The following is a 25007-nucleotide window of genomic DNA, read 5'->3' as shown; positions in this document are numbered from 1 at the left end:
CGCTGGAGGAAGAGGGGAAAGTGTGGTCACGAGGTTATGGGCGGCACTTGCTGATGACACTCACAGCGCCGCCCATAACCTCGTGCCTGCGCAAAACGTCACCAGCGGTCACACGTGCACACAGTGCACAGTCCCGCTACAGTTGCACAGCGCAAGCGCGGGACCACGGGCACCCAGGGGCGGCGTCCTGAGATATGAAATTCAGCATTGGGGGGCGGCGTAAATCTGCTAGAGGAACAGCAACGGTCAGCAGAGAGCCCGCCCCCATGGACGATTTACAAAATTTACATAAAGTATTTAATTTGGTTTAAAAGGGGCCACAAAAAGTACAGGAACCTTGCTAGAATGCAGCCCAGGAGCTGTAGAGGGGGAAACGTTTAGGTTTAAAGCAACATTTCTGATGACAGGTTCCCTTTAAGATCTTAGCCTTATAGCAAAAAATAAGCAAAGTCCTGGATAACCCCTTGTGAGAATGCACTCTCTGATACTAATGGAGGACACTCGTGCATAGTTTGAAGAAGGAATGGAGGACACTCACTTGGCTGCTAGATTGAGGCACACACATTAACTGTTTCTCTTTACACAGTCCAATTGGTTTATTAACAGACACATAAACCATCTTCCAGGAACAAAACATTAGTCTTCCTTTGGCTTAACAGAAACGCATATGACATACAGTCCGTTTCATCTGTGGGTATGCCCACACGGCTTCAGATACAATCCCTCACAGCAGTATCCCAGTGGAGGTATCGCACTGACCAGTCACTGACTTTGGTCAGTATACAACCCCTTTTGTGAGGTTACATTTGGGAAGCTTGAGCAGGGCTCCACACACTGACTCCTGTCAGCATTGCTGTTCAGGAAAGCTGCCTCACTGGAATCACCAACCGGGATCTGTGACTTGCTCTACACACTGACTCCTGACAGTCCACATCCTCAGAAGGCTGGCAACTTCCTAAACACAGAGAGGCCGCAGGCTCCATACACACCTGGCTGCCCAACCAGTGTGTCTTCAGGGAAGTCTGCAGCTAGCTCTAAACAAACATGGTCTCCTCACAGGGTGCCTCCAGGAAGCCAGGAAGTAAACTGCTTCCAAGCACAGAGAGACCATGTTACCAAACAAATAGTCTCATATATCAGACCAGACACACCCATGGGTGGAGGTATGTCAATAGCCTGGCCCTTAATATAGTTAAGAAGACTTGTGGATCTACAAGTCCCAGAGTTAACAATCCAGGTTTTACATTGCAGAGGACCTCCCCCACTGCGATACATAGCTACCATTTACAATATAGGTGGTCACTACCTCTCCCTTTAATTAAAGAAGCAAAGCTTGGATTCACAAGATAATCTTCTGCTACTTTTTTAAGCTAGTCTGAACTTGCAAGTCACCCCCTAGCCATCTTTTTTTTCAGATTATTTGCATACTCCAATCCCCTCATTTTATTGTCCGCTTCTATTGCTCTGTTGTTAATAAATGTTAGGGTATAATATGTATCACCTCTTTTACCAAAATAATGTACATTGTTATAACTGCCCAATTATCTATATTATAGATTAACTCTAATGATGATAGTGGGGTACTAGAAGGAAATTGGAGTGAAGATTATACAAATGGAAAGTCTCCATCTGCATGGAATGGGAGTACTGCTATTTTAAGACAGTGGTTTAAAAAGGATTGTGAACCTGTTAAATATGGCCAGTGCTGGGTGTTTGCTGCTGTGATGTGCACAGGTAAGCATTGTTGTTCATGAGACACTAAATCAATCTTGATGGTAGAGTATATGAAAACTTGCAATGACCATATTTATAGATGACAATTAAAGAGCTATTCCCATCTCCAAGATCCTATCCTAATATATAGTAGGTATAATAATAATTCATTTAGCAAATACCTCCAACTAGAAGTGAAGTATATTTCTACTGATTAGCTGTAACCTGGAGACAAGGATGGTATAGGGGCTCCTTGCCTGAACCTAAAACTGAGGTCCCTGTGATGTCTTTTATCCTGATGGTAGACTTAAAAGTAGTAAGGGTCGAGCCTCCAACATGGTCCTGTCTCCTGTCCTGGCCCTGAAGACTATGTCCTCACCACTCCAGGAACCGACCGGGACGGAGACCCCAAAAAAAACCCAACACAGATCAACAGACGAGAGTAAACAAAAACTCAAACACACTTAAAACCTGCACCAGGGAATAACAAGGTAAACGGGTAAGGGCACAAACAGAAGTAGGTAGAATAAACAACTGTTAGGTTGACCTAACGGTCACAACTTTTGCCAGTGATGACCTAATGCAGAGGGAGTCCCAGTAACCCCCCCTGCTTTCCCCTCAGCTATAATGATATACAGGCAGACGCTGATATACACATAAAAGCTGGAGATGTGCAGCTCCGAAGTGAACTGTATTGATTTGTTTTGATACAGAGGGTTATACAAAAAACAATTAGGGTGTAACTATGTAACATGCATATTCATTAGTCTACATTCATTATAGGCGTGGATTACATGTTCCCAGCAAGAGAAATTAACATGATGACTTTTATTCCCAAAACAATCTGTTATCCATAACAAGGTGTTTTTCTCTCTCTTCTAAGTCAAAACATTCCAAGTCCTTGAAACTGTCTCATAGTCTTTTACGTAAACAAGTCTGGTTGCGCTCTTTGCAAAGGAGAATGAAAGTCCATGATTTTTCTAACCAGTGTAAAAGATAACTCTTTCCTCACAATCCCTGCCGGTACCCGGGCCGCGGCGGTGAGAGCGCCGAATCCTAACCACTAGACCACAAGGGACAACAACAATCATCAAACAATCCTTTACAACAATCAATTACAACAATCATCAAAAACAACCATAGCAGAAGCAATAAGAACACATCCTCTCTGCTCCTTGGCTAGTTCCTAACTGAATAGAATAATCAGCAACCTCTCCAGGAAGCAGAGAGATTAAATACAGATCGGAAGTGCTCAACTGATGGCAACTGAGCAAGTCTGCTGCTGCACAAGGGATTAACCCTTAAATGCCCAAAGGAAAAAATCAACGTATAAATGTGCATGGTCTCATATGGTAAATGAGAACGCTAATCCTGAGCCTGTCCTTATATACGTTACATTAGCTATGTTGCTTACCTCATGTGCAGGACATTGTCACAGCTTAGGTATCTATGGTTACAACGAGCAACTAATTAACTGGCAGTTCCTATATAAGTGGTCATAACTATGGATACCTTAGTTACTGTAATACCTTGCTCATGAGGTAAGTGATTTAGCTAATCAGGATAAATATACTCCATTTATAATTGGAGGTATTTGCTAATATAATTATTACACCTAATACATAGAGTTTGAAGATACACTATGCAATAGTTTAGCTAATTTTATAGTCATACATAAAAAAAATTGGTTCTTGGTAGTTCCAATTAGTATGGAAGAGGCTAGAGCTTGTTTGCCCTCTCACTTCCCTTTCCATGAACCATGTGCAGATTCTTCATAACCTGTTTTGCTAATGTAGCAATTAGCACATAGATTGGAATTTTTCATAGCTTATCAACACTCAGTAGACAAAAGGTTTTGATCTACTTTGACCGGGTTTTTTATTGCTAAAAAGTCTTTAGGTAATAAAAATTTGCCATGAATTGCCCATAAACCGGTAGCTCAAATAATTTCTTGAGCAGCACACCGCTTTTCAGTCTCTTTCACTTCCTGGTTTCTGGCAGGGTGGGCACTTCTACTTGAGTGACAGTTCTGGTGAGTAGCAGAACTCTATAATTAGTAGAACTATAAAACTCAGCACAAGTCCGGCAACAACACATTCCACGCTCAGTGGTTTGTTCTGGAGACTATTCTGCTATAACTATTTTTACACAGAGATAACACTGTATTTGAACAAGCGCACAGCTCTGGACAGTGAGAGCCATGATTAAGAGAACTGCAGTCAATGCTGGGGGCTGGTGAGTTTGCAAAATTTATAACAGCAGCTTGTCAGGAACTGAAAGTTAGGAGGAGGGAGGTGAATAGCTAACTGCTGTATAGAAATCAATGAGCTGGAGAGAACTAGCTAGAATGTTAGGAATTAACTCCTCCCATAGAATGTAGCTACTGCGCTGTGCATACTCGGCCAGTCTCGGCAGGCACTGGTGCCTGAGCCCTATGGAAACCGGCCGTAGCAGCTGATGAAAGATAAAGGCTCTCAAAGTAGAAAAATGACAGAAATAGAAAAAGCAAGTCAATTGCAAACTTGATTATTTTCTTGCTGTCTAACTAACCAAACCAATTTAATAACTTGAGAACACTCCTTTAAGGATTTGTTAAATGGAAATCTTGAAGTCCATCTTTCGTCGACAATTATTATTTCATACATTGAACACACTGCTTTTAATTAAAATACCTTGCCATTTTTTTTTTTTTAATCTGACATCAATTTATAATTTTATGAATATCTTAGATAATGTTGTAAAGAAAACAACCATTGTTAATGTACATACTGCTGAGAATACAAAGTGGTCATAATATTATCACCTGGTTTTATTATTATTCGGCGACCCCTAAAGCAATCACCCAATGTATGATATTATAGAGGTTAGTGCAGCTTTGCACCAGTTCCCAAGCTTAAGCAAGAGTCAAGCAGTGCATATTGCTCTATAGCATTATCCAGACCAGGTGGGCACGAGAACGGGTAGGCAGCAGTGACGTATTTGCTATGCACCCACAGTTAATAGTTGAAGAGTTCAGCAAAGTGGGCGAGAATTACTGTATTTTTCAGATTATAAAATGCACTTTTCCTCCCAAACATTTGGGAGGAAAATCAGGGGTGTGTTTTATAATCCAAATGTTGCTTACCAGGGATGGTGGAGAGGGGTCGCAGGAGCAATGCCGTGGGCGCTGTGATGGGGCTGCGGGCCAAGGATGCTTAGCTGTGCTGGAACTGCGGGCGCTGTGCAGGAGCTGTGGATGATGTGCTGGAACTGCTTTGTGCTGTGTTGGGGCTGCGGGTGCCATCCTGAATATGTCAGCATTGCAGACTTCAAATAGTGGCACCCAAAATTGGCGCATACGCACATGGAGCTCTCAGCTCAAGATCTCATCTGTGCACGCACCGCTTCTGGCCCATTGATCTCTCAGCAACAGACTTAAGGAAAATGGCACCCGGAGGTGGCGTGTGCGCACATGAGATATTGAGCCGAGAGCTCCATCTGTGTACGTGCCACCACCGGGTGCTATTATTTTGAAGTCCGTACCACCGACATTTTGAGGAAGGCGTGCGCAGCTCCAGCAAAACACAGCGTCTTCGGCCTACAGCTCCAGCACATCGCCCACAGCGCCAGCACAGTGCCCACAGCCCCAGCACAGTTAAGCGCCGACGTCCCAAAGCCCCAGCACAGTGCAGCTTCAGCACAGTGCACTTCAAAATAATGGCACTTGGAGGTGCCACATGCACAGATGGAGCTCTTGGCTCAAGAGCTCATCTGCACATGACCACCTCCAGGTGCCATTTTCCTTAAGTCCGCTGCTGGGAGATTAGTGGGCCAGAAGCAGCGCATGCACAGATGAGATCTTGAGCTGAGAGCTCCATCTGCGCATGCGCCAACTCCGGGTGCCATTATTTAAAGTCCGTACCGCCAACAAATTCAGGATGGCGCCCGCAGCTCCAGCATAGCCCGCCTGCATCGCCTTATTCCCCACCACCCCTGCATCCTGTGACCCTACTCCACCACCACTGCTGCCCGTTCCCTTTTTTTCCTCTAAATTTGGGGTGCATCTTATAATTTGGTGCGTCTTATAAACTGAAAAATACGGTAATCACTTGTTGTTGCTCACTTAGTATAATGCAACTTTAGTTGATTTACTTGGCAGCCAGGGCAAATATTACCTTTATAAGGCCCTGTGCGCACTTGCCGGTTTTTGTCGCGGATTTCCTGCGGTTTTGCTGCATGTTTCGCTGCATGTTATGTTCATAACATCTCTGCAGTGATTCACCAGCAAAACCTATGGGAAAAAAAAATTCTGTGCGCACTATGCGGATTTTGACAGCTGCATGTTTTGCTGTGGGATTCCCGCAGCAAAAACAATTGTATGTCACTTCTTTTCCACAGGTCGCTGCGGCATTTCATTCCATTGATTGCAATGTAATCGTCAAATCCCACAGGGAATGACGCAGGCAGTAAATTCTGTGCGGTTCATTGTGTTTTCCTGCGTTATTCCCTGCGGTGTTTCGCGGTTTCGGGACATAATGTTCATCGCTGCCTTCATCTTGCAGGGAAGTGATGCCATTATGACAAGAAGAGGAAGCGGAACAGAGCGTAAACACACACATATCAGACACAGACATAGAATACACACATATCACACTCACACACAGACACAGACATATAGAATACACATACAAATCAAACGGACATATAGAAAAAAAAACACGTGGGCTCTGGCGTATTTTTACCGTCCAGCCAAGGTAAACACACAGTGGCAGCCTGGTATTCTCAGGCTGGGGAGGGCGAGGGCCAGGGTTAATGTCCCCCCCCCCCCTCCCGCAGCCGAGAATATCAGCCCGCAGCTGCCCCGGGACTGTCGCATCCATTACGTAACAGAGAGTAACAATGGAGAAGGGGTTTTATGCCGCGCTATTCACCAGGCACAAGGACGAGAAGATATTTAATGTTCCTTTATTGTAGCTTGAGTCTACGCGTTTCAGGAGTTCTGCTCCCTTCATCAGGACATAAGGCACAAAATTAACATATCTAAGATGTTAATTGTGTGCCTTATGTCCTGATGAAGGGAGCAGAGCTCCTGAAATGCGTAGTCTCAAGCTACAATAAAGGAACATTGAATATCTTCTCGTCCTTGTGCCTGGTGAATAGCGCGGCATAAAACCCCTTCTCCATTATTACTCTCTGTTATCTACCACGGGGGCTGCAGCAGAATTCACCTTAATACCACATGCTTATACAGGAGTTGTGACTCGCACAACTCTTTGAGGTGAGTGCCAATCTTCCACTTCTCTTGGTATATACCGGGTAAGACCCTATTGCGCTTTCTATTTCCACAGTTTTTCGCATCCATTATGTGGCAGTACCGGAGTGTCCCCGGCTCTTCCAGTTGCCGTGATGCGGTGGCAATCAGGGTAATAATGAGTTAATGGCAGTACATCACCGCCACTAAGTAGAGGCTTGATTATGGCAGCGTCTATGTGACAGCTGACATGATCAACCCGTAAGTGAAGTGAAAAAAACACACACACCGAGAAATCCTTTTTTTTAATTAAAACACAAAAAAGCCCCTGTTTCACCCGTTTATTAACCCCTCCAAAACACATAGCTCCGACGTAATCCACGCCCTGCGATGCTTGCATCCAGCCGCGACTGACACACAGTGCTGAATGCAGCCTCGCAACGAGACAGCAGAGGTAACCACAGGTCATTTCCCACGGCCGGTAATGTGAACTCACTACCGTCGGGAGAAATGCAGCGTGTGCTCACAGGGACTCTATCTATCTATCCCTCTATCTATTCTTCTATCTGTCTATTTATCTATCTACTATCTATCTCAAAAGGAAATGACTTTTTTTTTTTCTTTTTTTTTCAATGTGCTTTATTGCATTGAATGCATTAAAACACATGTACCAACCTGCACGCAGCAAAACCGCAGCAATACCGCGAACAATACCGCGGTAAAACCGCCGCAAATGCGGTTTGCCATGGATTTTTAACGCGGGTGCGGTAATCTTTCAGACCCTGCGGAATTTTCTTAAGAAAATTCCGTTTTCCAGTGTGCACAGGGCCTAAACATGTGTTATTTTTAAATTTATTTTCTGTAGATGAATACAGACCTATATAAGTAGATTGAATAGCTCCTTTTTGCCTCCTTTTCTCCAGTGATGAGAAGCTTAGGAATCCCGACACGTGTGGTCACAAACTTTAATTCTGCTCACGATACAAGTAACAATCTGATAATTGATGAGTATTATGACACAACTGGAAAGAAACTTCCTAAAGAAAGTAACGACAGTATCTGGTAAGGCAAATAGTCAACATACCGTAACCATCAAATATTGTCTGTGACTTAAAAGATCATTGGGAACATCTATAAGTGTATGCCTACCATCTCATTTTATAAAAAGCCTTCCTATAAATGATTTATTCAAGGCAATTATGGGACGTCATGGAACTACTTAAACCCTTCCCAAACGGCGCTTCCCGTTTTGGATTTTTTTGCCATTCTTCTTCCGAGAAACGTAACTTTTATTTTTCAGTCAATATGGTCTTGTGCGAGCTTGTTTTTTGTGGAACGAGCAGGACTTTTAAATGAAACCAATAGTTTTACCATATAGTGCACTAGAAAATGGCAAAAAAAATAAAAAATCGGAAAGATTGCAAAAAAAAGTGCGATTGCACTATTGTTTTTGAGATATTTTATTCACAGTGTTCCCTATATGGTAAAACTGATGTGTAGTTGTGATGCCTCAGATCGGTGTGAATTCATAGACACCAAACAGGAATAGGTTACTTTTATCTAAAGGGTTAAACAAAATCAGACGTTTGTCAGAAAAAAGTGGCGTATGTTTTGCGCCATTTTTCGTGACCTATAGCATTCTCATTTTTCGGGTTCTGGGGTTCAGTGATGGCTTTTTTTTTGCGTCTCGAACTGACATTTTTAATTGTACCATATTTGCGCAGATGCTACGTTTTGATCGCCTGGTATTCCATTTTGCGCAAAATTTGCATCAACCAAGAAACGTAATTTTGGCCTTTGAAATGTTATTGCCGCTACGCCGTTTACCAATCAGATTAATTGATTTTATATTTTGATAGATTGGCCGTTTCTGAACGCGGCGATACCAAATGTGTGTATATTTTTTATTTTTTTAACCCTTCAATTTTCAATGTAGCGAATGGGGGGGTGAATTGAACAGCACTCTTATCCCACCACTGTATGTCTGAAGAATAAATTCTGAAAAACTCCCAACAAACCGGTGCGTGCCTGCTATTTTTCTATACCTAAAGTGATTTGAACTTTTAGGTTTTGCTATTATTTTTTAATCTTTCAAAACTTTCTTTTAAACTTTTTTTTTTTATTTTACTAGTCCCCCTAGGGGGCTAGTTGTCCATCTAGCTGTCTGATTGCTCATTCATGTTTCCTGATCAGAGCAGCACCGCTCAGATTGGCAGAAATGATCATCTCTTGTAACAGCCAGTACTCGGCTGTTTTTTTACAGGACCTTAGTCCTGTCATCACATAGCCCTGTGCTACCATGACAACCACCGGATCCACATGATCACGTCACGTGATTTCCGGTGGAGGCCTGTGAGTAAAGTTTTAGCATGATCACAATTATAATGACGCTGTCACATATTGACAGTACCATTTAAGGGCTTAAATGGCATGGGCGGATAGGGATTCCACTCGTGCCTAGCATGTCAACTATATAAATCAGCTGAGATGTGCGCCGATCTCCCACTGCTGCTGGCAGCAGCCAGGGGAGATTAACACTATGACCTCTATGACGTAATTTTACTGCCCGTGGTCGTTAAGGGGCTAAAACTGCTGTAAAACTGCACATACTATATTCAGGAAGAGTAAGGATGAGTGAACCTGAACTGTAAAAGTCTCAAAGTTATCAGAACTAAACAAACTGTTTTCCTCCATGGGATGGGAACAAATATTCCTTCAAGGAGACTGGCCAATTCCCATCCGCACTGGAATCTTATAACACATTGTCTATATACAGATCACTAATATATGTGTATGCGTTACTTTACTGATCCATTATTTGAAAATATCAGTTATGCAAACATTATGTTCTCTTCTAGGAATTTTCATGTATGGTGTGAATGCTGGATGGCAAGAAAAGACTTACCACCAGGTTATGGAGGGTGGCAAGTCCTAGATCCAACCCCCCAGGAAACCAGCAATGGTAGGAGCCCAACAAATTATAGGTCCTTACCAAAGGAAGTCACTTGTGCTAACTACTTTGTTTGCTTCCGAATAGGAATATTCTGCTGTGGCCCTACCTCTGTAAATGCAATAAAAGAAGGTGATGTGTACCTTACCTATGATGGACCCTTTGTTTATTCCATGGTCAATGCAGACTGTGTGAAATATACAATATATGGCACAAAGAAAGAAAAAACTTTCTGTGACCCACATTTGGTTGGCTATCGTATCAGTACAAAGTGCGTGGGCACAGATGAACGTGATGATATTACACACACCTATAAGTATGATGAAGGTATGTGGCACATTAAGAAAGGTATTAACATATATTAACATATTACCGTATATGCCTTTAACTTGATCAATATTTATGATTCTCCATTAATTACATGTATCTTTAGCTATCCTTATGCATTATAGTGTTAGATAATTAGTTGGCTTTGAACCATTCAATGGGAATAAACACAACAACACTAAGGGGTACTTTACACGTTGCGACATCGCTACCGATATATCGTCGGGATCACGTCGTTAGTGACGCACATCCGGCGCCGGTAGCGACATTGCAACGTGTAAATCCTAGGTGCGACGATGAATGAGCACAGAAGCGTAAAAAATCGCTGATCTGTGTAACGTCGTTCATTTCCATAATGTCGCTACATCAGGAGATACGATGTTGTTTGTTACTCCTGCGGCATCACACATCGCTGTGTGTGAAGCCGCAGGAATGACAAACATCTCCTTACCTGCGTCCACCGGCAATGCAGAAGGAAAGAGGTGGGTGGGATGTTACGTACCGCTCATCCCCACCCCTCCGCTTCTATTGGTCGGCCGCTTAGTGACATCGCGGTGACGTCGCTATGACGCCGAACGCACCTCCCCCTTGAGGGTATGTGCGTGTGAAGCTGCCGTAGCGATTATGTTCGCTACGGCAGCAATCACAAGATATCGCATGTACGATGGGGCGGGTGCTATCGCGCTGGTCATTGCTAGCAAATGCTAGCGATTTCGCAACGTGTAAAGTACCCCTAAGAGTGTATTAAGACTTCAAATATGAATTGTTTCAAAATAACAAAACAAATACAATTATTAAAAGAATGTAAGCCCAACAAGCTGGACAGCCTTTCACTTGCAGGCCATTAAGTCCTAAAGGAGTATTTTCAAGTCTGGTAGTTATCCCCTATCCAAGGGATCGGGGATAGCCTTCCAATCGTTTAAGGGTCTAACTGCTGGGACTCATGCTGATTTCAAGAACGTCTGCTCTAAAGTTCCCTGTGTTAATGGAGCAATGGTTGATCATGCGCACTGCTGATCCATTCACTCTTAGGCCCCCTTCACACGTCCGTGAAAAACACGCACGTGTGTTACGGGCCGTTTTTCGGGTCCGTGTCCCGTTTTTGTGTCCGTTTTTATGGTCCGTGTGGCACCTGTGTGAATTGCGTATGCTAGCCGTGTTTGTGTGCAGAACGTCCGTGTGTGCGTGTGGAATTAACGTGTATGTGTACGTGTAATGTCCGTGTGTAATGTCCGTGTGTGTGATGCACAATGTCGTTTATAAATGTCGGCTGACAGCAGACAGAGTTGCGCGATGAGAATGAACTCGGGTGAACTTCACCCGACTTCATCCTCATACCGCGGCTCTGTCTGTGTCGAGTACTGATTAGCGGTCACCTGTGAAGGATTCACCGGTGACCGCTAATCCCCCGAGTGACTGAAGTGTCCCCCCCTCTCTCATACTCACCGATCCCCGATCACCGGCTCTGCACGGCATTCACACTGCTGCGGCGGCTTTTACTATTTTGAAAAAGCCGGCCGCTCATTAAACAATCTCCTATTCCCTGCTTTCCCCGCCCACCGGCGCCTATGATTGGTTACAGTGAGACACGCCCCCACGCTGAGTGACAGGTGTCACACTGCACCCAATCACAGCAGCCGGTGGGCGTGTCTATACTGTGCAGTAAAATAAATAAATAAATAATTAAAAAAAAACGGCGTGCGGTCCCCCCCAATTTTAATGCCAGCCAGATAAAGCCATACGGCTGAAGGCTGGTATTCTCAGGATGGGGAGCTCCACGTTATGGGGAGCCCCCCACCCTAACAATATCAGTCAGCAGCCGCCCAGAATTGCCGCATACATTATATGCGACAGTTCTGGGGCTGTACCCGGCTCTTCCCGATTTGCCCTGGTGCCGTTGGCAAATCGGGGTAATAAGGAGTTATTGGCAGCCCATAGCTGCCAATAAGTCCTAGATTAATCATGTCAGGTGTCTATGAGACACCCTCCATGATTAATCTGTAAGTTACAGTAAATAAACACACACACCAGAAAAAATCCTTTATTAGAAATAAAAACACACAAACATATACCCTGGTTCACCATTTTAATCAGCCCCGAAAAAGCCCTCCATGTCCGGCGTCCTCCAGGATGCTCCAGCGTCGCATCCAGCGCTGCTGCATGGAGGTGACAGGAGCTGCAGAAGACACCACCGCTCCGGTCACCTCCACGCAGCTAATGAAGACAGCCGCGCGATCAGCTGAGCTGTCACTGAGGTTACCCGCTGTCACTGGATCCAGTGACAGCGGGTAACCTCTGTGACAGCTCAGCTGATCGCGCGGCTGTCTTCATTAGCTGCGTGGAGGTGACCGGAGCGGTGGTGTCTTCTGCAGCTCCTGTCACCTCCATGCAGCAGCGCTGGATGCGACGCTGGAGCATCCTGGAGGACGCCGGACATGGAGGGCTTTTTCGGGGCTGATTAAAGTGGTGAACCAGGGAATGTGTGTGTGTTTTTATTTCTAATAAAGGATTTTTTCTGGTGTGTGTGTGTTTATTTACTGTAACTTACAGATTAATCATGGAGGGTGTCTCATAGACACCTGACATGATTAATCTAGGACTTATTGGCAGCTATGGGCTGCCAATAACTCCTTATTACCCCGATTTGCCAACGGCACCAGGGCAAATCGGGAAGAGCCGGGTACTGTCCCAGAACTGTCGCATATAATGTATGCGGCAATTCTGGGCGGCTGCTGACTGATATTGTTAGGGTGGGGGGCTCCCCATAACGTGGAGCTCCCCATCCTGAGAATACCAGCCTTCAGCCGTATGGCTTTATCTGGCTGGCATTAAAATTGGGGGGGACCGCACGCCGTTTTTTTTTAATTATTTATTTATTTATTTTACTGCACAGTATAGACACGCCCACCGGCTGCTGTGATTGGGTGCAGTGTGACACCTGTCACTCAGCGTGGGGGCGTGTCTCACTGTAACCAATCATAGGCGCCGGTGGGCGGGGAAAGCAGGGAATACGAGATTGTTTAATGGGCGGCCGGCTTTTTCAAAATAGTAAAAGCCGCCGCAGCAGTGTGAATGCCGTGCAGCGCTGCGCCGGAGATCGGGGAACGGTAAGTATGAGAGAGGGGGGAAACTGACCGACAGACTGTGAGAGAGGGACAGACAGACAGAGAGACCGACAGAGAGACTGACCGACGGACTCAGGGAGATTGACGGACATACACAGAAATAGAAAGAATAGCCGACATCACTAGAAATAAAAACACCAAACGGACACGGACTATAGGTATATGCATACGTGTTTACTAACGTGTGTGCACATACCCATAGACTTTCATTGTGTCCACGTGTGCGTGCTCCGTGCAGATAACGGACATGCATCCGTGCCAAACGCAAACACATACGGATCACGGACACGCACACACGGACATAATGAAATAACGGACGTGTGACCACAATCATAGATTAACATTGGTGCACGTTTGGCCGTGTCTCCGGTATATACGGAAACGGACCAAACACGCACGTGTATCACGGACGTGTGAAGGGGGCCTTAAAGAGAGTGCTGAAGATTAGAGATGAGCTGACCCATTGAAGTTAAAGTTCTGCTTGTCCAGCTGAACTTTTTTATAGTTCGGTTTTGGACCAGGACTTGAACTTCATTTGAAGTCAGTGATTGGCAGTTCAAGTTTCCGCCCACATGCAGCCAGCCATAAACAGAACCCTTCCAGGTGAAGGGTGGGCGGGTTTTTTCCATTTTTTTTGTTTGCTGCACACTACATCCGATCATGCTGTTGTTACCTATAGTGCAAGCCGATCAAACACTTCAAGCATCTCACACTGGGCCGAGCACCATTCATACCCGAGCACAGCGATGCTTACATGAAGTGGTTTGCATTCGTAAAGAACCCGAACTCCGAATCCAATCTTTTTTTTCTTAGAAAAGTCTGAGTTCGTACCAAACAACGAACTTCGGGTTTGCTTATCTCTACTGAAAAATCAACCAAGTGGAATGCTTGGCTATCTCCAGAGGACCCATTAATAATGAATGAAGTAGAGTGCACACGATTAACCACTGCTCCATTCACATCGGAGCAATGGTGAGGACCCAGTAGTTATTCTCAAGTTTGGTTGTTATCCCAATGTGCATAATGGGAATTATATCATGTTGGGAATATAAGAATCATTTTAGAACATCAGAAAAGTTCAGGTGTGTAAGAAAATGCAGTTTTATTGCTTACGTATTTTTCTTTTACAATGTTAATAAGGAACGATTGAAGAAAGGAAGTCTTTCGAGAAAGCTCTGCAAAGATTAAGTAGACTGAGCATAACTTCAAATGGTGTGCCACACCGTAACCTCTCCAATGGATTTTCTTCTAATGGTGTATCACCTGAACATGGACCAGTCCCTGATAATGAACAACCAAACCGTCCACTAAGTGATGCTAAATTACTGCTGAAGTTTAAGCTAACAGAGTCCCCACAACTTGGACAAACCATCAATTTGGCTTTATTATCTGTTAATTTGCTCCCTGTTGCCAAGACATTAAAGCTGAGCTTTAGTGCACAATCCTTGAAGCACCGAGGAAAACCAGGTGTCCAGTTCTGGAAGGACTCCAAGTACATAAACCTTGGGCCTAAAGAAGGTAAAGAAAATCTATACTATCTATTCATATAAAACAATTATGGATGGTATTAATTTATAGGGCCTTTTATACTTGTTTATGCTACATGTTAAACCCATTAAAGTGCAATTCAATGTAAGGCTGTTCTCAACAAGTTTGATAGACTTGTGTATAAGCTATTTTTCAAATTATGTCATTGACTTCATTTTCAAATACATCATTTTTGCACTGCTAGCTCACTGTGGCCTGTCGTGTAGAAGTTCTTACCACAGTATAGGAGTACTTTGCCTCTCTGTACTAAACTAAGTGCTCACGACTATAGCGGGCTTTACACGCTGCCACATCGCTAGCATCGGCTAGCGATGTCGAGCGCGATAGCACCCGCCCCCGTCGTACGGCCGATATGTGGTGATCGCTGCCGTAGCGAACATTATCGCTACGGCAGCGTCACACGCACATACCTACTCTGCGACGCAGGCGTCCAATAGAAGCGGAGGGGTGAGATGAGCGGGACGTAACATCCCGCCCACCTCCTTCCTTCCTCATTTCCGGTGGAGGCAGGTAAGGAGATGTTTGTCGCTCCTGCGGTGTCACACACAGTGATGTGTGTTGCCACAGGAACGAGGAACAACATTGCTAATAATTATCATTAAACGATTTTTTGTTTCAGGACGATCTCTTCACGGCAAACGATTTTGGCTGCTTTTGCGATCGTTTAAGGTCGCTCATAAGTGTCACACGCTGCGATCTCGTTAATGAAGCCGGATGTGCGTCACAAACACTGTGACCCCGACGATAATTCAATAACGATATCGTAGCGTGTAAAGCCCGCTTATGAGTGATATAAACAAGACAACAATTTGGCAGAGAAAATGGAATACAGGAAGGAGAAACAGCAGATTGGACCCAAAAAGGACCTAGAACCTCTATAAAATATTTCTCAAACATATCTAATTAGGAAAAGTCAAAGTATTTTCCTCCCCAATTTGGTAACTCTTTGGTCTTTTAAAAGTTGACAGAAGTGGGGTTTCTCCACTGTCTCACTATTTTCACAACTGTGTGAGACTTCCATCTTTTGAGTTGGGAGATACCACTGTGTGGATGGAGACTCTGTAAACACATCGGAGATATGTTCTGCTGTGCATGCTGAATGTCGTGATATACAAAGCAATGTAAGTTAGAGTCCTGTATAATATGAAGAATCAATAGGAGAAGATGCTAGAAGTAAGAGCCTTAAACGTTAATCTGTTCATTGTGGCTTCTGAGTATAGTGATAACAAATTCTACAAAGACACGAAACAGGCAAATTTATAAGTATACCATAAATCCTTCCAGATCTGACAATAAATTCACATGCTGTATATAATCAGTTGGTATCTGTAACTGAAGATAATCTGACCACATTATACATTCATTCTCTTAGGCTATGTGCGCACTGGAAAATGGAATTTTCTTAAGAAAATTCCGCAGCTATTCAAAGATTACCGCACCCGCGGTAAAAAACCGCGGCAAACTGCACCCGAAAACCGCATGCGGTTTTCTGCAGTTTCACCGCGGTATTGTTCGCGGTATTGCCGCGGTTTTGCCGCGTGTGGGTTGGGATGTGCTTTATTGCATTCAATGCAATAAAGCACATTGAAAAAAAAAAAAGTCATTTCACTCTGATAGATAGATAAAGAGACAGAAGAATAGATAGAGGGATAGATAGATAGACAGACAGATAGATAGATAGACAGATAGATAGAGGACAGATCGCTGCATTTCCCACGGTCGGCAGTGCGTTCACATTACCGGCCGTGGGAAATGACCGGTAATTACCTCTGCTGTCTGCTGCATTCATTCAGCGCTGTGACAGTCGCGGCTGGATGTAAGCAGCGCCGGAGCTGTGGATTATGCTGGAGCTGTGGATTACGCCAGAGCTTTGTTTCGGGAGGGGTTAATAAAAGGGTTAACGAGGCTTGTTTGTTTTATTTAAAATAAAGGATTTTTCGGTGTGTGTGTTTATTCACTTTACTTACGGGTTGATCATGTCTGCTGTCTCATAGACGCTGCCATGATCAAGCCTGGAGTTAATGGCGGTGATCCACCACCATTAACCCCTTGTATTACCCTGACCGCCACTGCTACACGGCGGCAGGAAGAGCCGAGGACACGCCGGTACTGCCGCATAATGCATGCGACAGTCCCGGGGCAGCTGCGGCTGATATTCTCGGCTGCGGGAGGGGGAGTGAGGCGGGGGACATTAACCCTGCCCCTCTCCCTCCCCAGCCTGAGAATACCGGGCCGCCGCTGTGTGCTTACGTCGGCTGGACAGTAAATATGCAGCGGAGCCCACGTTCTTTGTTTTCTATATTTCCGTTTGATTTCTATGTGTGTTCTATGTGTCTGTGTCTGTGTTCTATGTCTGTGATGTCTGTGTGAGTGTGATCTGTGTGTTTGTTTACTCTCTGCTTTGCTTCCTCTTCCTGTAATGACATCACCTCCCTGCAAAGCCAGACAGGCGATGTACATTACCGGAGGTAAACCGCGAAATACCGCAGGGAATAACGCAGGAAAACGCAGTGAACCGCACAGAATTTGCTGCCTGCATTATTCCCTGCGGGATTTCACGATTAACATTGGAGTCATTGTAGTGAAATCCCGCAGCGACGTGCGGAAAAGAATTGACATGCAATTGTTTTTGCTGCGGGAATCCCGTAGCAAAACATGCAGCTGTTAAATTCCGCCTAGTGCGCACAGGATTTTTTTTGCCCATAGGTTTTGCTGGTGATTCACTGCAGAGATGTTATGAACATTTTCTGCAGCGAAACATGCAGCAAAACTGCAAAAAATCCGCGGCGAAATCCGGTAAGTGCGCACATAGCCAACTTGGAAATAAAACCTGTGTCCCTATAATTTTGAGGGAAATTATCTGATTTCTTGCTTGCATTTAATTGAGAAATGTCTTCTAATCTCATCTACTCCCAACTGTGTTTCTATGAAGTTTTATGATGTTTCCAAACTAAGAGGGGTGAAACAAATCTCCCTTAATTTGGAATTCAACTGTTGTGTCATCAGGAAGAAAATCTGGAGCTATATCCTAAAAAAAAAGGTTGTAGTGGAATAATATTCATAAACACATGTATTGTTGCTATTATTATGCTTGAGATGTGCTGTAAAAATAGCTATGCTCATCCGCAAAACATACTGGATTTAACAGAGATTAGATTAGCACTAATATGATTGGTACACACCATCCATGGGCTGTATAGCACACAGAAAATGTAGAGTGCAAATCATAAGGTGTGAATTAATGATAATATACACTATAAGCAATGGTCAAAGCAGATCTGTCGCCAGATTACGCAATAGGAATGTGCATATGTTATTATATAAATTGTTTAGACCTGATAAGACTGGTGTATTTATCTTTAGAATCCATGTCAGGATAGCTGTATAATCCCTATATTAAAATGAGCATTTTATTAATCCAGGTAAAGAAAAGAGAACATATGAGTCCAAGTGTATTCAGTCCCCTCCCGCACAGTCTGATTGACAGCGACAGCTTATACTTAGCAGTGTGAGATTTGAGCAGAGAGGAGGGACACTGAGGAGCTGTCAATCAGGCTGGGTTAGCAGAGACTGAGATGCGTTTTTATAAAAGATTATATAGCATTTTGACATGTGTTATGATCCGGAACCATGGAAGATCACCACAAATCATTGGCAAAAAGGTGACAAGAGCATTGGCAACTAATCTGGCCGCCATCCCCTTACTAACCAACACAACTAGAAGTAGCCGAGGGGTGAACTAACATCCTGTGCACCGCGAACCCAGCCGGAGAACTAACTATCCTAAAGGTAGGAAAGATGAATAACTCTCTGCCTCAGAAAATAGACAAGAATAGCAAGCCCCCCACATTCAAAGACTGCGGTGATATAGGAAAAACACAATACACAGGTAGATGACAGGAGTAGCAAAGGGTGAGGCCCCCGCTGACTAAAATAGGAAAGGACAGGAAAGGGATTGATGGTGGCCAGAGTAAAACCCTGCAAAATACCAACTTCCTGATAGTACAAAAAGGCCCTCAGATCGCTCGATCTGAACTCCATCCTATACCAGGTGCCCTTGTCATACCAATGAACAGAAAACAAGAATTATAACAAATTCAACAAGCCATAAACACATGGACCCAAAGGAGCTATACTCCACACAGAACTGCAGGGAGTTCCTCAACAATCCACTGAGGGGGAAAATCCCTGGAAGGAAATAAACTGAAACCAACCACAACAAATGACAAACCCAGATAAGCAAAAGAACCAGGCAATAAATAAAGAGCAAGAACTTATCTGGAGTGGATGTGATGTAGAGCAGGATTAAGCAGGCTGAAAATACAAAGAACAACTGACATCCAGCAACAGCCTGCAATCAGACCAGGACTTAAATAAGCGGAGAGTTAGGAAAGGAAACACCCACTGCACAACACACCTGGTCTCTGTCCAAACCCTTCCTTGCCACCAGAGGGAGCCTCCCAGCAGCCAAGACATAACTAACATTCACAACAGTACCCCTTCCTTGAGGAGGGGTCACCGAACCCTCACCCACGCCACCGGGTTGCTCGGGATGAGCATGACGGAAGGCGCGAACCAACCTGTCCGCATGAATGTCAGAAGCCACAACCCAAGAGTTATCCTCCTGCCCATAACCCTTCCATTTCACAAGGTACTGAAGCTGACACCTACTGCGACGGGAATCCAGAATTTTTTCAACCTCATACTCCAGATCCCCTTGTACCAAAACAGGGTCAGGAGGCGCTGCTGCAGGAACTGCCGGCTCCACATGTTTCTTCAACAAGGACTTACTGCACAACACACCTGGTCTCTGTCCAAACCCTTCCTGGCCACCAGAGGGAGCCTCCCAGCAGTCAAGACATAACTAACATTCACAACAGACATGGCTTGTTAAACTAACTTCATAAGTCATTAGGTCTAATGATCTAATTATATATTGTGATATCTGGTGACACACCAAAGCTTCCTGAAGTGCTGAATGACAGCTGTCAAGTTGATAATAGTTCATCTACTCGCTGCCTTGGCTGCAATTTTTTAATTCCTTATTAAAGGGAAGGTATTGTCAACAAAAAAAAAATCAATAACTGAAAAAATGTAAATTATTAATGTTTAAATGTTTTGTTTAAATATTATTATTTTTAATTGACCAAAATATAGAAACACTAGGGGGAGCAGCTGCTAAAATCCTACTGTACAACTAGCTCACATTACAACTGTAGTAAAGTGGGAGGAATCTGCTCTCATGTTTGATGTCACCTCCCCCTCTCTCGTTCTGGGAGTTTCCAAAAGGATAAGGGAAGATGAAGTTTAGGATCACAGTGCGGAGCCATTTTGTTGGAGCCTACAAAGTGATCCTGATATGTCTAAAGTGTCACCAAGGACAGCTGGCATAGTGCTCCACTGCATACTGTGCCCCACTGCATAATATGCCCCATATACTCTGCCCTGATATTCCTGTGACCTCCATATACTGTGCCCCGATGTTCCTGTGACCTTATATACTGTGCCCGATATTCCTGTGACGCCATATACTGTGCTCAGATATTCCTGTATCCCCATATACTGTGCCCCGATATTCCTGTGACCCCATATACTGTGCCCCAATATTTCTGTGACCACATATACTGTGCCTTGATATTCCTGTGACCCCATATACTGTGCCCAGATATTCCTGTGACCCTCATTTACTGTGCCCCGATATTCCTATAACTCCATATACCGTGCCTCAATGTATTCTATGCCCCATATACTCTGCCCTACTGTATACCGTTCCCCCTATACTCTGCCCCCATATACTGTGCTCTAAGCGCTGAGAGGAGGAACTGCCAAGACACCAGGCTGGTAAGAGTAGCTGCCAGCCAGGATCGGAGCTCCAAGGTGACATGCTGCAAGGGGGGGTGATCTGCAGTCTGAGACCAACACTGTACTACAGATGTCACGCCGTGATCACCGCTCCCAGCCACATGCACTCACCTCAAACCTGCGCTCCCGGCAGCCTGTCCTGTCAGCCTGGTGTCCATTCCTCCCATCAGTGATCACAGCACAGAGCAGTGAGGAGCTGCTAGGAGCGGAGGTCCGAGGTGAGCACACGCAGGGGAGGGGGGGGGTGGGCGGCAGAGTGGGGTGGTAAGCAGCAGAGTGGGGGGGTTGGCGGGGGGAGCAGCATCCCAGAATCAGTTAGGGTAAAATCACGGCACCGGTACTCACCCCACCCTGAGCGGTTTACAGGTGGAAAATGCAGCACACAACATATGCTGTGAGCTCCACAGAGATGGTGGCGATCTCCTCCCTCTACTGTGATCTGGACAGCCCAGGGGGCATGTCCAGCTCACAGCAGGGAGCTCTCAGTGTTTGAGAATAGGGTCGGAGTCCGACCATGAGACCCAATGCACAGAGAGCTGCCATATTTGAGGTGAGTAACTGTCGTTACTCCAAGATGACAGCCCCCCCAGTGTTTCAGTAAAAATAGAATTAAATAAAAACTAAATAAACAATGAATTTAATTTTGTATTAAAAATAATTGATTCCAAAATCACTATTATTACAGAAATTAAAAAACACAACACCCTACCTTTTAAAGGGGTTTTTCAGTACACTAATATTTATGACCAATCACTAGGATAGCTATAGAACAGGTAATTAATATCTCATAAGGTCAAGTTCAATATCAGACACCCCAAACCGTCATCAGCTTCTAGCAGGTTTAGCAATACAAGGATGTAAAAAGTGTTATGGATTGACACACCACTGAACCATCACACTATTTAATGACCACTCTCTGGCACTGCAGCCAATTTATGGAGCTTTTCTGTAGTGAGTGACAGAGTGCAGTGTGATAGATATGTGATGTTCTTCTCAATCACACGTTTACATCAGTGTGCTGACAAACCTGCCCCCTCAATTTCCACCAATCTGATATTGAAGACCTATCCAAAAATATAATATCAAAATCAAAGTAGTGGAGAACCCCTTTATTGTTTAATATTTGCTATTTCCCTCCTTTTTTTCCGCAACCTGACTCTGAATGCAAAACAACAGCTATAAATAAATGCAAAAAAAGCCTCATTTAAATGGGTCATGCAATTGATTTATCTTAAATTTCCGTACCATTCTCTGTATACAGTCCCTTAACGCAGCTCCTGTTAATATTGTCCCAACAACGTTCTATTTTGGGGGGCTGATGGAGAAGTGACCATACATTTGTGCCGCCTCACAGATATTCTTTCCCTGTCACCACATTGCCTGCATCTGTCCTTGCCACCTGTTTCCTTGAAATGGGACAAGGACAGTGATAGAAGCAGAATGAGTGACAGCAGCGCTGGACCACAGATTCTGTCACCACAGTCAAACAAATCATCATCAGGAACAGCGCTGGTGTTGCTGCATCTTCTGTGCTCATCTTCAGTGGCCACCACCACACTTCTCTGCCTGCCATCCACATCTTCAGTGGCTGCCACCACACTTCATCTTTGCAGCCCGCATCTTCTGTCCCCATCGGCTGTTTCACTGAATGGAGATGTCATGTGTTCATAGGGCATTTCGAGTCCCTGTTTATTGGCCAGACTTTCCTGTTGATGGGTCACATCTTTTTCTACTGTTGATTTATCGATGATTTATTTTTTTGTTAGGATAGCACAATGGAGTAATCCCAAATGTTTATTAATGAATTGAGCAAGAACTCTTGATGTCTATCTTTTACATTCACTTGGTTGGAAAGCAAAGTGGAGTTTTTGGATGTAAGAATTATGAAAACTACTGAAGGCCATATTGTTACGGCGACTTTTTTTAAAAAAAAAAAAAGTTGACGTAAATAGTTACCTTGAATATAGTAGTGCACATCTCCCACAATGGTTAAGGAATATTCCCAATGGACAATATTGGAGAATATGTAAAAACTGCACAAAAGATGAAGTGTTTAATAGGGAATCAGACTCTAAATAAGAGGTTCAGGGACAAAGAAATGAGAAGTCCCGATGGTTGGAGGGGGGGAAATAAAATGAGTTTCATAACCACATTCAATAAATCACATAATAGTATTTGATTATTATTAAATAGTGATTCATCCTACAGAATGATCCAATTTTATCTAATTGTCTACTAAAAAGTCCAAATATTATTTTCAGATGGTATAGAAATTAAAAAAAATGTATAGCACCCAGTAGAATTGCTAAGCGTAATAGAAAAATGAAGACGACTATGAGTATAAGCAATGGGTAATTTGGATATTGTCCCCCAGTCTTTTTGGAATCTAAAGAGTTATCTCGCTGTGGAGGACGTAAGTGTCTATGCTGTTGGATGATCCCTCTTGGTTGCAGAGATTTTTGATCAAATATTACTAAAGAGATTTTCCCTATTGATCATCCTCTTAATTGTATTCTGTTATATGTCTTATATCTTTTAGGATGTGATTGTAAGCCACACTATACAACCATTACACAATCGAATTAACAAACATAGGCAAAATATACGTAATGGTGTGATGAAGCATAGTTTATCTAAGGCTGGGGCCACACGGGGACTAATGAGATCCTCACATGACACTCGGCTCACACTGGCAGCACAGCAGGAGCAGAGTGTAATGCGAGTGTTATTACGACTGAGGTCCGATCATGCGATCGGACCTCAGCTGCGGGGGGGGGTGGGCCGGCTCTAAGGAGGGGCGGGCCAGCGCTGAGGAGAGGCGGGCCGGCTCTAAGGAGGGGCGGGCCAGCTCTGAGGAGGGGCGGGCCGGCTCTGAGGAGGGGTGGGCCAGCACTGAGGAGGGGCGGGCCAGCACGGAGGAGGAGAGGGAGGGATTTATCTCCCTCTCTCCTCCGTAGCCGGCTATTGCGATTCTCGCCCTCCACTCGCGGTATACCGGTGTACTGCGAGTGCAGTGCGATCTTTCTCTCACCCCATAGACTTGAATGGGTGCGAGAGAAAGAGTCTCGCATTACAGTCGTAGCATGCTGCGATTGTTTTCTCGGTCCGATTGGGGCCGAGAAAATAATCGCTCATGTGCGCTGACACACAGGCTAATGTTGGTCCGAGTGGAATGCGATGTTTTATCGCATTCCAGTCTCTCCGATTTTCATGCCGTGTGGCTTAAGCCTAAGCATTTTGCTATACAACATTCCAAAAATCCATCCAATTGATGTGTACATATTATAGAACAAATTCCTGAAAATATCCCCAATCAGCTACAAAGGTTGATCAATAGGGAATCTTTTTGGATTTTTAGCTAGCTTACCTTGCTCCTGAGAGCCTTAATTTCACTATAGAGAATACCTGACGTTCTTAGATATTGCATGGGGCTTTTGCAATATGGCCTGATAATTATCAGTGTTTTGCGATATTTTTTAACTGATCCAAATGTAATTGATGCTGCTGTTTTTATTGCAGGTATTATGTTTTTTGTAATCTGATCATGGTATAGAATATGATGCTTTGTATGGAAGTATAAGCTGATTGTTGTTGATCCTATAATATATATCACATGTCTGTAATTTTAAGTGAGAGCTTTATAAAGTGGATAAGGCATGTATGTATTCATGTTGCACCTAAGGAAAGGGACGGTATGCCCCCAAAATGTGTTGTGCTGAATAAATACAATTTTTAATATTACTTTCTTTTGTGAAGCAGAGCCTGTTCTTTCACCGGTTTTGCTTCAAATATTTATAAGGGGCATTGTAGGTATTAGACAACGCCTATAACAATTGGTGCTCCATCCTGCCATTCCCACCCTCTACAAGCAGGGTGAAATGATATGCACAAAACCAGACACATTCCACAAAACAATTAATAATGATTTGCAATATGTCTGAACTACTATTAATGACTCGGTCTATCCCATTCACAGAGAAATGGCTCCTGTTGCAAATTCCTTATTCACAGTATGGAAAGCACCTTGAAGATGGCAACTTGATAAGAGTGGCTGCTGTAGGAGAACAGAATATAACCTGGGAGAAAGTTCTAGTAGCAAAAGACATCAACCTAGCAATGCCCCAGATCATAATCAAAGTAAGAAATCTACATTGAGATGTAATTTGTAGTGCGTTATCCTGTGTCAGGTGTACACAACAATATGTATAGTATTGCCTATATGGAAAGAACCATCTGGGCCGTACATAGCCTT

The 25007-nt window shown here is 44.0% G+C and overlaps 1 protein-coding gene across 1 annotated transcript in view; it reads left to right on the top strand.

Moving 5' to 3' along the window:
• Positions 1-25007, top strand: part of LOC142311397 (protein-glutamine gamma-glutamyltransferase 5-like) — a 58988-nt gene that overhangs the window by 23668 nt on the left and 10313 nt on the right. The window contains exons 6-11 of the mRNA XM_075349780.1: positions 1557-1734; positions 7867-8005; positions 9802-9905; positions 9981-10220; positions 14486-14863; positions 24732-24892. Of these exons, the coding sequence (XP_075205895.1) occupies positions 1557-1734; positions 7867-8005; positions 9802-9905; positions 9981-10220; positions 14486-14863; positions 24732-24892 (1200 nt within the window). The remainder of the gene's footprint in view (positions 1-1556; positions 1735-7866; positions 8006-9801; positions 9906-9980; positions 10221-14485; positions 14864-24731; positions 24893-25007) is intronic.

Source organism: Anomaloglossus baeobatrachus, chromosome 5 (genome assembly GCF_048569485.1).
Source record: "Anomaloglossus baeobatrachus isolate aAnoBae1 chromosome 5, aAnoBae1.hap1, whole genome shotgun sequence".
Lineage (NCBI taxonomy): Eukaryota > Metazoa > Chordata > Amphibia > Anura > Aromobatidae > Anomaloglossus > Anomaloglossus baeobatrachus.
The sequence above is the reverse complement of the archived record's forward strand: the minus strand, read 5'-3'. Positions and strand labels throughout refer to the sequence as shown.